The 13,705-nt window shown below is 39.3% G+C and overlaps 1 protein-coding gene across 2 annotated transcripts in view; it reads right to left on the reverse strand.

The window, feature by feature from the left end:
• The window catches only part of NAMPT (nicotinamide phosphoribosyltransferase), a 36,979-nt gene extending 23,519 nt beyond the window's left edge, over positions 1-13,460 (reverse strand). Inside the window, exons 1-4 of one of the 2 annotated variants that reach the window (XM_055283604.2) lie at positions 12,941-13,460; positions 5,192-5,348; positions 3,095-3,198; positions 746-874 (exon numbers count right to left, since the gene is read on the reverse strand). In XM_055283604.2, the coding sequence (XP_055139579.1) occupies positions 746-874; positions 3,095-3,198; positions 5,192-5,348; positions 12,941-12,997 (447 nt within the window). In that variant the 5' untranslated portion in view covers positions 12,998-13,460. The remainder of the gene's footprint in view (positions 1-745; positions 875-3,094; positions 3,199-5,191; positions 5,349-12,940) is intronic. The other variant, XM_055283605.2, reaches the window with a different exon arrangement.
• Between the last annotated feature and the right edge of the window lie 245 nt (positions 13,461-13,705).

The following is a 13,705-nucleotide window of genomic DNA, read 5'->3' on the forward strand; positions in this document are numbered from 1 at the left end:
TTCTAAGAACTAAGTAAATGCCACCAGATAGTAAGGTGTTATTTCTATAGTTACTTTCGAGGGTATTTCCTCTCACAGATTAAATCTATTATTAAACTGTTCAGAAGCTAAGTAGAGTATTATTATCAAAACTCTGACCATGTGAAAACATATGACTACTTAGGTATACATACAAGAAAAACAAAAAAAGGCTCGCAGTATAAACCCAAAGCCCAAAATGTACCCTTCCTGAGAAATTAAACAATATGAATACCAGATCTTGTTTAGGTGAGCAACTGAAAAGTAACAGATGGTAGATCCTAGGACTTAAACTGATCAATTAGAGAAAAATGAACAAAGTAGTTACTAAAAGTTGGAATAAAGTTCCTTTAGTCTAACTTGAACATTTAGCATTCATTGAATGTTGTAAGTTATTAGAAATCTGCTGTTTTTCTACGTTTGCTCTAAGATAATACACATTTCAAATGGCAGTTAATTAGATGAAAGTCAACTAAGTTTTAAAAACAATCACTCTCAATAATTTGATTTAAACAAAATCTCAGAATATTCTATTCTACTAGAAGAAACCTTAAAGATTATTTAGTCTGTCATTTTATAGATGAGGAAATTGAAGCCTGGAAAGGTTAAGTAAATTACAGGAGATTATATAGCTTTACTAGTAACAAATTCTAAACTGTAATCTCAGTTCAATGGTCTTTACTCAATTAATGTTAAATAAGAATTAAAAAAACAAAAAACAATTTACCTCAATCCAATTTGTAAGCCAGTAACACTCTGGATCTGTGTTTTCCACCGTGAACAGAACATTTCCTCTGGGAATGACAAAGCCCTCAGGAACAGCTTTTACTTCTATTGGAAGATGCCCATCATATTTCTGGCAGGAGAAAATGATAAATTTATTTATTCAACAGATGATACTCAATTCCCTGCTGTTTTACTAAAGGTTCTTTACATTTTATAGAAGCTAAATTTACTGTCATAGAAATTGCAATTGTAGATGCTACTGTAATCTAGTCAGAATATCCTTATCCTTCTAAAATAAAACTAGTTAAAATTATTAACATAGGTACTGATATTAATTTTTAAGTTTAATGCTGCCACGTGCTTCTGCTAAGAACATTTATCACAAGTGGCAGAAAATTCCAAACTGATCAAAACAAAACTGTTGCTTCTACCCTGCTTTTTCAGAAAATGAGAAATGATGAGTTTATTCCAACATATTCTAAAAGTATTCCAAGTATTCTAAATTCGTCATTTTCACAAAATAAAGGCTGCAGACTGAAAGATAAAGGATTGCTATTAAAGAACAAAAGAAAACAAAACGAGAGAGAAGGAGAGCTAGGGAAATCCCTGGAGAAGAATCGAAACAGGTTCCCTCTATTCTGGTCGTGGACCTGAAACTATGGGACAGGCCAAACACAGAATCTTGGCAATTAACACTCAAGTCTGACTTAACTGACTTCCTCTTAATGCAATAATTGCCTCCAAAATTAGGCTGAAGGTTGTTATGTGACACTGTACCTCCCTTTTAAAGCTAAGAGCTGTGCCTAACTTTTCACTAGGAAGGCAAGCTGTTTCAAAAATCCTGATAATTTATTTATGTGATTTGAGACAAGGTAATTAAATAAAAGAAAAATCTGTTTAATAGAAGCACTGGAGGCACAGTGTATAGCAAAAAGAACATTGCCCTACAGGTCCTAGTTTGGACTCAAAAGCAGCGGGGAGACCTTGGACAAGTCACTTGCCATCTCCAGGTCTCAGATTCTGTTTGTAAAATGGGGTTAAACCGGATTATCTCTAGAGAACCTTTAGTTACCCAAGATTTTCTGATCATATAATCAAACGACTTATTGCCCTGGCCACTGGACAGTATAGTAATAAGCATAGCGCCTAACTTATTACTGTATTTATCCTTAGAACAAACCTCACAGAAGAGAAATGGAGCAAGTACAGGTGATAGCTCACAGATTCTACTGACCTTATTTAAGATACAGGAAAAGTGCAGCACAGAGTGCTTACCTGACTTTTTCAAGACCCGTAAGTACCAAATAGTATAGCTCAGTATTGTCGTATAGGCATGAAAGTTAAAGTATTTCTAATTATTCCGTGTTTGACAGTCTGTTCAATGTAAGAAACTTTCGTTTGTGAGACTTAAAGTAACACTCAACATCAAGATATGCCAACAGATTCCATTCCCAACTGATCAATGTAATAAAAGGAAACCATCACGGGATATTCAACTCTTATAATTCTATTACCATGTCTTTAAGTGCCTTAATATTTAAGCAATGAATTCAAACATACTAGATATAAATATAATACAATCAAGACTAAAAATCAACTTTGTGGATCAGCACCAAGCCATTCTCACTATTCAGTGAGAAACTTCCCAGAATTATGTGTAGTGATAGACTCACAGCATCTATTTTTAGTCAAGAAAACAGACCTACATTTTGAAATTGCCAAATAACCATGCCCTTTCTTACCTATAGTGTATTTTCAAGAATGAATTATCTTTCTCAAAAATGTTATTTAAGTTATAATTCATTTTTATTAATTACTTAGACTTGCTGTAGATTCTATATGCTAATGATTTAACATTGGGGATGCAGGGAGAGGGATAAAATGTCAACCTTAACTTTTCAAAAGGATGTCTGAAATAGCCATTATATTCAGATCACAAACAAAAAAGAACTGTAATGATACTCTAATCTCCTATTCAAATTCTGGCTGGGGATGGTGGCTCACACCTGTAATCCCAGCACTTTGGGAGGCCAAGGTGGGCAGATCACTTGAAGTCAGGAGTTTGAGACCAGCCTGGCCAACACAGTAAAACCCCATCTCTACTAAAAATACAAAAATTAGCCGGGCGTGGTGGTGCGTGCTTGTAGTCCCAGCTACTCAGGAGGCTAAGGCAGGAGAATAGCTTGAACCTAGGAAGCAGAGGTTGCAGTGAGCCAAGATTGTGCCACTGCACTCCAGCCTGGGTGACAGAGTGAGACTTTGTCTCAAAAAAAACAAAAACAAATTCCTTTGCAAGAAGTTTTGAACTAAAAGAAAAACCAAAACATCAAAACATGAAACGATCTTTTACCTCAAGAATGTAGTTCCATCCCTTTTCATTAAAGACATCATCTTGGAAATGTTCTTTGTAGACCTCTTTGGCTTCCTGGATTTTCTCTTTGGTTACTACTTTACCTAAAAGAATATACATGCCCTGTTTACATTTCTAAAGGTGCATTCTGTGAGTTGCTGAACTGTCATAGAATTAATATCTTTGGTTATTTCACCCATTCTATGGATTAAAAATATAACTAAGAGGTTAAATGACTCACCCAGAGTCAACAGCAGAGTCAGAAAAGGAATCTGTACTTTTAATAACTCAAACTATAAATGCTTATTTATTGTAAAAGCAGATGTGTAACAGAAAAAATTATTACTTGCATAGCTTTTAAAATTACATTAATTTTTTTCTCTCGATTAATTTTGGTACTTTTCAACTTTGAGATGACTCAAAAGCTTCTTACATCCAAATGAACCTTCTCACTTCGTTCGTAAAGAACGTGGCATCTTTAGGGTTGATAAGCCAGTAATTTCCAGAATTACTAAATGTCTGCCCCCCAAACAACACACTTTTAATTAACTTTTCTTATCCGTAAATGAGGAGAAAAGTCGAGTACCCACTTATACGATGTTTGTGAGGACAAAATGAGTTAAGACATATGAACCACTTACAATAATGCTGGCCTAGAATAGGTAATCAATACATTTTAGTTATAATTAATAATGAATAATATTTTACAAAGTTCTTAAGTTGTATGACTAAATTAAAGTGTGCTATCAGTTGCTGGTAAGTTAATACAAGGTAACTAGTAAACGTGTTTAAAATATCTCGGGGCCAGGCGTGGTGGCTCATGTCTGTAATCCCAGCATTTTGGGAGGCCAAGACAGGCGGGTCGCTTGAGAGCTCAAAAGTTTGAGACCAGCCTGGCCAACATGGTGAAACCCTGTCACTACAAAAAATACAAAAAGTAGCCAGGCATGGTGGTGCGAGCCTGTGGTCCCAGTTACTTGAGAGGCTGAGCAGGGAGGATCGCTGGAGCCTGGGAGGCAGAGGTTGCAGTGAGCCAAGACTGCACTCCAGCCCGGGTGACTGAGACCCTGTCTAAAAACAAAACAAAACAAAAAAACTTTGGTATTCTTCCCACTAATAATTACTTCTGATACCTAGTTAGGTTTTCAGTAGTGTAAGACTACCTGAACTGCCTGATCTTAAAAGAGTCAAGATTATAGAAAAGAGTTATTTGCCTAAAATTTAACTTACTGTTTTCAATTATGAAATTGTTTAATTCAAAAGGTTAGAGATAAAACTTTTCCAACATGTATAATGTGTTTGGGAACTGTTTTCCCCCTAGAAACACCATTACAAAAATGGATTAGAAATGGCCTTTCAAATAAGAAAGCACAGAAATTGGGAGATTTTTGTTTTAATATGCATTTACAACTAAGTCCAGAGACACAGGTAGTTTTTAAAAATAGGTCTTTAAGGTAAAACTGGCTAATATAAAAATATTCTGATTGCTACCATAATTCAAAAGGAGTTTCCAGTTCATTAACAAATCCTTTACTTTGAATTAATGACTAAAGTATAACAAACAAGATTAGCCTCCAAAAATTACTGACTTTTCTAAACTTATTTCAAAACTTTTAGTTCAGCCAGGAGCGGTGGCTCACGCCTGTAATCACAGCACTTTGGGAGGCCGAGGCCGAGGCAGGTGGATCACCTGAGGTCGGGAGTTCAAGACCAGCCTGACCAACATGGAGAAACCCCGTCTTCACTAAAAATACAAAATTAGCTGGGTGTGGTGGTGCATGCCTGTAATCCCATCTACTCAGGAGGCAGAGGCAGAAGAATTGCCTGAAACCAGGAGGCGGAGGTTGCACTGAGCTGAGATCATGCCATTGCACTCCAGCCTGGGCAACAAGAGCGAAACTCGGTTTCCAAAAAAAAACCTTTTATTTCAGAAAAAACCTTTTATTTCAGAAAACTTTTCTCAGAACATCAAACACACACACCAAATTATATGATTTAATGCATCCAAATTAACAGATTTGTTAAAAATTCTAAAAGAACTCCTAAAGGAGTTAAGGGTAATAAGCAGTGTTTAAAATATACTAGGAAAAGTAATACCTTTTAAGTACTTATTAAGAATGTACTGCAACCCATAAAATACTGTTTCCTCATATTTCACCTTCCTTAATTTGGAGTTTTCTGTCTTCTTTTCACGGCATTCAAAGTAGGAATAAACTTTGCTTGTGTTGGGTGGATATTGTTTATAGTGAGTAACCTATGTAAAGAAATACACTTCTGTTAGAAAACACCGATGAGTAGACTATAAATCACAACAGAAAAGGCTTGAAGTTATTTCAAAACCACAGAAACTATACTTCTTGTTTGCTATTAATCAGTTACTTTTCCTGGCTATACCAAATAAAAAAATAAGTATCTAAGATATTTTCATAGTTCAGTATCTTAAAACCACAGGAGAGCGTTAAATTTTACATACAAGCACACTAAATCTACTACAAGGCCTCTAGGTTGGAAAAGTAAAGTATTTCATTTGGTTTTGGGGAACAGTCCTTCATCCAGGCAAAGAGAGAGAGAAGCAGCTGCCTAATGGGCACACACAACAGAAAAGAATGAACTGAAAGACAGCAGAATTTGGTACTGCTAATATCTCAATGTGATACATTCCAAAAATCAATGACTTATCGTGACTACTTTACTTGTACAATGAGGTACTGAGGATGATCACTTTTAGCCTTCATAGTGACACTATGAAAACTTGGATGACAGCAACAGTGGTGGCAGCAAAGTAAAAAAAATCCTGTTTTGTAATCTCTCTTTGTCAAATCACCCACCTAACTGGGAAATAAATTCTTATACAATGAAACATCAAATCCTTATGAGTTTAAAATACGAAGAGGTCTTCCTTAGCACAAATTTCTTTTCCATGAACTTGGGTAAGAGCTACCATGTAAAAAATTTATCATCTGCTTTTAAGAAAGAAAAAAAGTGAGTGTTCATTATACTTTTAATATGGTTAAAACATGGAAATAAATTCAAACATTTTACCAATAAAAAATAAAGTGGAGGAAAAATGTGTATTTGCCCAATTTCAAGAGTAGGAATAATACTGCCTTAAGGTTTAAGATACAGGGTGAATCATGGCAATGGTGGAATAAATCTTTGCAGATCATTTTTCATGGGTGATCACTGTGAACATAAACCATTTTTCCTGTTTAGCTTTGATCTCAAGTTCAGGAAAGCCAATGCTGTCTTTGGGTACACAGTCTCAATCTCAGTAAAACTTGGCTCTATCCTCAAGAATCTTCATAGCTTAGTACAAGAATCCTAAGATGAATATATTTCCATTGGTGTTTCTGAATGAATGTGCTGTTTCCTTGCCAATGGTAGCATATTTGCAACTCTATAAAAATAGCCCCTAATGCAGCACACAGACAACCTTGGAGGTAAATCTTTATAGTAACAGGTGATCTGAGAGTTTAAGTCAAGCAGGAAACTTGGAGCTTTCTGTTTTCCTCAGGTACAACAGATAGGGATATACTAAAAGGTACAGGGAAGTCTCATCAAAAGCTAGAAGTATATGTCAGGGCTTATTAAGGTTAGAATCCAGAGACTGATCCCACTTTAATAAAATTTAAGAAGTAGCTAAGCTAGATAGCTAATATAGAATCTACAGCAATGAAATTTATGTCAATTCACTAAAATGCAAAAACAAAGATATTTATGAATGAGTCTGTAGTAATAAATATGACCACTACCTCAACTACTTATGAAACTGAAGAAAAAGACACCTCTACCTAAAAACACACCCAAGATGTATGTAAAAATGAAAATGTCCAGTTTACAATGTAAATAACTCCAACTTCTTTAGTGGGACTAAATAGTGAGATAGAAGAAAAGCACGCACGATGAAGTAAAACTTGAAAAATGGTGTGGATCTTATAGCTCAAGTTTATAAGTCTGATTCATAGTTTTATTTCTCCATAGTTTGACCCTTACTGTTCAGATACTTAATGGTGCATTCTATATCAGATTTAAAATTACTAGAAGGCAAGTTATTTTCTTTTTCTGAGAAGATGAAGAGTCAAAAGCTAAATGGAAATGTCTCTAAGCTATTTAACTCCGTATCTTGGTCTAAAAGTATACTGAAAATTTTCTTTGTACAAATACAGCTCCAGTCTGGACAATGATTAAATATTTATAATTTTAAAGCTTCAGGGGTGTTCTCTAATTACAGTACTTTAAAAACCTACCTTTACTTAGAATGCCTTCTCTGAAAGCAAATACCATTTAAAATACAAAACTGTCAAAGTATGAACTCTAAAAATCTTTGGAGAACCTTAAGAGTATCGTTTTAGAATATAGCTAACGAATCTAAGTTATCTAGGCAAACCTGCAGGTAATTAGCCAAGAAACACCATTTATTAACTACTAACACCCAACAAGTTTATAGAAGAATACAGAGCATGTTTAGGTCTACTTATAGGGGCATATGTACATGCCGTTTAATGGGAAAATGTTTTTAAAGCAGAGCTTTTTAAGAAAATATTTCTAACAATATAGTCAAAAGGATTTATAATGATTCTAGTTTTGCTAGTTTACTGTCCTCTTCATTTTACTTTCTACTAAACAGGCCATTTTGAACCTTCACCAGAAAATGGGATGATATAGCATAAATTCAAATCAACTGTTATTTTATAAATACTTCATTCACAAATACATACTCTGTACCTACTTCAGACACTGAGGATGAGGAAGTAAATAGAACGACATGGTCTCTATTTTCATAGGACTAATAAGGGCTGAAGAAGGAAGAAAAAAATACATAAACCAAGTAATTTCAGATCAAGATAGATGCTATGAAAATGTTAAGAGAATGATGGGCTAGAGGGGGCCAGGAAGACTTCTTTGAGAAGGTGACATGTGAGCAAGACCTAAATGACAAGGAGACAGGATATGCTTTGGCATAAGGGACAGAATAGAAGGCAGGCCAATGTGGTAGGTACTTAAAAGTATGGGGGTGGGTGGTGACAATAAGAACACAATAAGGTCAGAGGTAGGCAGAAATGAGATCATGTAAGGCTTACAGACTACCCCAAGGAGCCTGGATTTTATATCAAGTGCAATGAGAAGCCATTATGCTTTAAGCTGGGGTGAATATGACATGATTCACCTTTTAAAAGGATTAGCCTGGTGGTGGATAAGAATGGATTATAGGGTGACCAAAGAGTGCAGGAGTCAGGGGCTATTAGGTTAGATGGGAGAATTCGCCCAGTGTTTTTGGAGGTAAAGCGGAACTAGGCTGATAAATTGGATGTGGAAGATAATGAGGGAGAAGAATTAATACCGCCCACATTTTTGGTTGAGCAACTGCATTAATAAGAGTGCCATTTATAGAGATGGGGAGGGCTATCAAATGGCAGGGAAATGAAGTGCTCAATGTTAAATGTTAAGTAACACTAACAAAAAGTTTCACAGTATTCTAAAGTAAACACAGAAAGCTCTTAAATCATGTTAACTTTTTTAGCACTGACTTGACTTCTATCACTAAAGAAAATGGTTCTACAATAAATACAAAATTACTCAGTAGATGTAAACAAAACAAAATACCTAATGAGATCCCAGCAAACCCTACCAGTGAAAATGCTTCCTAAACTGACATGGCCCTCCTGCTGCTAAAAGAACACCATCTGAACATCAATATATATGTGGTAAAGAACTGGCCGGGCATGGTGGCTCATGCCTGTAATCCCAGCACTTTGGGAGGCCAAGATGGGTGGATCACGAGGTCGGGAGATGGAGACCATCCTGGCTAACACGGTGAAACCCCATCTCTACTAAAAATACAAAAAACTAGCTGGGCGTGGTGGCACGCGCCTGTAGTCCCAGCTACTCAGGAGGCTGAGGCAGGAGAATTGCTTGAACCTGGGAGGTGGAGGTTGCAGTGAGCTGAGATCGTGCCACTGCACTCCAGCCTGGGCGACAGAGCAAGACTCCATCTCAAAAAAAAAAAAAAAAAAAAAAAAAGCACAAACAGAAAAATGTAGTTCTTTTAACATAACTATTCAGTTGTGTGATTAATTTACTTCATGAAAGGATAAACTTCTAAAAATTATTACATACTAGATAACAGTAACTGGTATTATTTTAATGCCTAGAACAAAAAGGGTCTAGCCCTAAGTCAAATGATGGACAGCTTTTTCCATTAAGGAGTACTGGCCAACCAACTGTATCAAAAAATTATATTCCCAAGGCTAAATATCCTTGTTCCAAGTATGACAGTTTTTTAAAAAAAGTATGAGATATGACACATATATTTCAGTTGAACAGAATCCTTCTGGGAAAAGAAAGCCTAGTTTTCTCTAGATGCCTCTCTAGATGTCCCATAGGCCTGATTTGATGTCTTAGGGTTGATTTGAAGATCTTTCCTCCCACAATGGGATCATATGACCAAATGCAAGGACTACTATCTTACTTTTTCAGTTATACTTTTAACTGCTAAAAAAATCACAAGTCAACATTTAAAATATAAGCTGTATATGTAAGATCACATGGGATAACATACCCAAGGTCACAGGGCAAGTTATGTTAGCTATATAATATCTAAGGGCAATCAGAAGAGGATACACTCTGCCCAACACTGGCTAAGACTTTCTGCTGCTTCAAAGCTCATGTGCTAGAAACAGCAAAAACCGTAACCGATTCTTCTTTTCAGTATTATTTAAGATTTCTTAAACCCTGGAAATCTGTCTGTTGCCCCCAAAAATAATTCACTGCCATTTCGCTTTGAAGCAATACTCACTCATAAATATGACTTAAGGATTTTGGGTTATATTATTTTGGGGAAGGAGAGAAATTGCAAAATTACCTATAATCATATTGCCTCTTCCTTTAAAACCTCTTGCATGGAGTTTCTAATGACTTGTATCTCTTTTGCCACACCTTTAAACCAGATTTCATTAAATCACAACGAGAATAGCAGCTCAATTATTAATGACCTAAATTAATCTCCCTATGAAGTATATTCATGATTTATATATTTTATTTATGTTGCTCAAGTTTTTCCTATAATTTATAACAAAACATAATGGAAAAATTGAAATATATGTACCATGTCACATATATCTTTATGAATGCATAGGCAGTCTCTGGGGTACAAGCTGCAACAGTACCCCACCCAAAAGGCTCAGGTTGCGTCAGGAGCCACCGTGACAATACCGAAGCATCCGCTCAGAAGCCGTGAAAGACAAGCAACAAAAATTTGTTACTTGGCCATTAGAGGAAGCAAAATTTTCTTTTTTGAAAAAAAGCTGCCTTGAATTCCTAATCACCATATATAAATTACACAACTCTTTGAAACTTCTATAAAATCAATTTCTGTCCATCCTGGATTTCAAAATACTAATCTTTGCCTTCTTTTATAATACCCAATAGGTCACCAGTATTTATTACATGAATGGTTAAAACTATGGTGAATTCTAGATAACCAGCTTACAGATGACCCTTTGAGAAGCAACCTACACTGGACAGCACATTTCATAACTAATGGGTAATGCGGTTTAAACTGTGTCCTTACTTCTAACAAGAACCACGATGAAAACAGAGGAACCACATTCGTCTGTGTCCTTAATTCCTTACTATGTACAATAAAGTATGAGGTTACAGAAGTGAATGTATATACTTCAAATGCTCCTTTGGTCCAAATAGTTCTGGACTCTCTTGACAGGATACAAGACAAAACTCCCATTGTCATGTGCTTGGCTACCATACCATCTACTTGCAAAATCCTAGTGCTTTGGCAATCAATTATTCTTCCTTCAGTTTTAGAAAGAAGAAATCAACAATATTTTGCTCTCTTCATCAACACATCTGAAACTACTAGAGTTCCCAACTTTGGCCAATAGTTTGTAAGCACTGATAAGGATATGTAACATTCTTGTGTAATTTCTAAGTAAGTTTCATTACTTCTAACCTCAAGATTATCATTTTTGTCCTTTTTCCTAAGATAAAAAGACAAAAATGTAAAATAGGTTATAAGGACCCCTAAAATCATAAGGGAAATGAAACTTAAGACTAAAATGTGACTGTGGAATACACAATCTATTTTAGCATACTGCGGTAAGCCACTGGTATAAAACGTATCGACTTGATTGAATCCTCTAGAGGTGACTTTTGGGGAAAAAAATGAAAAATCTAAGACGAAAATATTCTGAAATTTCGTATTATAAACGAGATAAAATATACCAGCCTGACTTGAAAGTTGACAGAAGTAAACTTTATTAAATAGGTGCAAAGTCTAATAGTGCAATTAAGTATGGCTCACTAGATTAGAAACCTTTAAGGTAATTCACTATTCTAACTAAAAGCACCCCAGAAAACTGATGTTAAAGTAATTTTACATTCCTTATGTATAATGGTTAGAGGAACTGCAAACTAAAGGAAGTTGCACTCCTGTTCTTAAAATTTAGACTAATCAACCTCTACATTTGGCTAACGTGTAAAAAAAAAACAATTATTTTAGATTTAGTTAAAAAAATTCCACAAAACTATGAATGAGGCTATTCTAAAATCACTATTCAAAATTTTGAAAACACTATGATTGAACCAAGAGAACACAAGAGGAGGTTTTAGGACCAAGTAAAGGACCATACTTAAGGTATTATCACGTATACTTGACAATATTATCAAGAATCATACTTGATAGTGTTCGGATTTTGCAATACTTTAAACTTGCATCTAAAAGACAACTTGATGGATCTTGGCTCGATTTCAATAACCTATCTAAATATCATAAACAGCATTTTAAGCTGATTGGAAAGAAACAGACAAAACTTGAGTAAAATGGAATTCTCTAAAATACTTTCTCGGAATATCGGGAGGAGGACTAAAAACAAAGGAAAAAAAGAATCAAAACAAAAACATGAGAGTACTATGTTTTACCACTGTATTCCAAACCACTATGCTGCTCAAGTAAAATTTACTTTACCTCTTCTCTTTACTACTGCGTGCTTCATATCAACTGAATGTGGCAGCTACCCACGCCAAGTGCTCAATGGGCATGTGAACGCAATGTTGTGCCATTTCCCTCTCCACAAGTTCTCTAGGGTTAAAACTACAGTTCCTTTAAATCCTCGTGTTTCACTTTCCTTTTCACAGAAATCCTGTAATGACTCTAAAGCAGTTAAGAGCAGAGCGGCCTCTACACCCAAGGATAAGGAGCACGAGCAATCACTAGGTGCGAAGGAGTTTGAAACGGAGCCCGGCGGAGTGGGACAGGGGAATCCACTACGGCTACCGGGGCCAGGCGAGTGTCCTCCGCGCCGGAGCCGCAGACAGAGGACCGCGGTTGCTCCCGCGCCCGCGCCAGGACCTCTCCCACCTGGCCCTCCTGGAGACTTACCTGCCCAGCCAGGGGCGAGCGCGCCGGGCTGGCTCGACGGGGAAAGCCCAGCTCACTCTCCACTGCGGGCCCCCGGGGCCGTTACCTAACTGGCCCCAGCTCCAGGCCAAGAGGCCGCGTTTCAGGGAAGGGCATGCGCTCGCCGGCGACGCCCAAACCCCGAGCCCGGAGCACCGGAGCCCGGGAGTCCGCCGCGCCCCCGCCGCCGCGCGCCCCCAGGCCCCGCCTCCACCGCCCAGCTCTCCATCCTCCTCCAGCCACCTCCTGCCCACTGCGGCGCCTCCTCACCTGCCCCAGCCGCCGCCGCCCGCGCCTCCCCCGGGCCTCCCCGCGCCGCGACCCTAGCCCTAGCCCTGGCCCTAGCCCCAGCCCCAGCCGCCCCCGCCCCCCAGCCGCGCGCTCGTCCCCAGCGCGCCCCGCTCCTCGTCATCTGCCCCCGCCCCGAGCTTTACCTTGTAGGAGTCGGTGGCCAGGAGGATGTTGAACTCGGCTTCTGCCGCAGGATTCATCTCGGGCCGGAGGGCAGGGGCCGCGCGCCGCGAGCTCCCCGGCGCGGCTGCGAGGAAGGAGAAAAATGGGCTTCACCGCGCTCCGTTGCTTAAGTCACTGCTCGGTCGGAGGAGGAGGAGGGGGAGAGGAGGGGGAAACGGAGAGAGGGGAGGGGTCAGGGGAGGGCGGGCCCGGGAGCCGTGACGCGGCGCGGGTGACGGCTGCGGCGGCTCGCGTGCTCGCAGTCTGGGAGCTCTGGCTGCCTCCCCACATCGGTTCCCCCGCCCTCACCCCGTCACCCTCGCGGGGCCGAGAAAGGGCGGGGCGCGGCCGCGCGTGCGCAATGCGCCGGAGGCGGGGCGGGGAGGACGTGAGGCACGCGCTGTTCCTCCGAGACGCCAGCCCCGGGAAGCTGGAGGCAGTGGGGCCGCCCCGGCGCGTGACCCGGGCGCTCGCCTAAGTTGGAGTTCCCAGTCCAGGCGCGGGAGGGCGGGGCCTGGAGGGGGCGTTCCCAGCCTCGCCCCTCCCACGAGGAGCCGGTTCGCCCGCCCCGCCTGGGACCTTTAGTCCTACCCAGTCCTGGCCGGTTTTCTGGGTCCTCCTGAAGTCACGCCACCCGGCTGGGGGACGAGGAGCCTCCTACTACCCATCTCCCCGTCCACCATGCGCAGTTACTCACCTTTGTCTCCGGCCTGGATTAAGGATCCAGCCTTTCGCCTCCATCCCTC

This window comes from Symphalangus syndactylus, chromosome 6 (genome assembly GCF_028878055.3).
Source record: "Symphalangus syndactylus isolate Jambi chromosome 6, NHGRI_mSymSyn1-v2.1_pri, whole genome shotgun sequence".
Classification (NCBI taxonomy): domain Eukaryota; kingdom Metazoa; phylum Chordata; class Mammalia; order Primates; family Hylobatidae; genus Symphalangus; species Symphalangus syndactylus.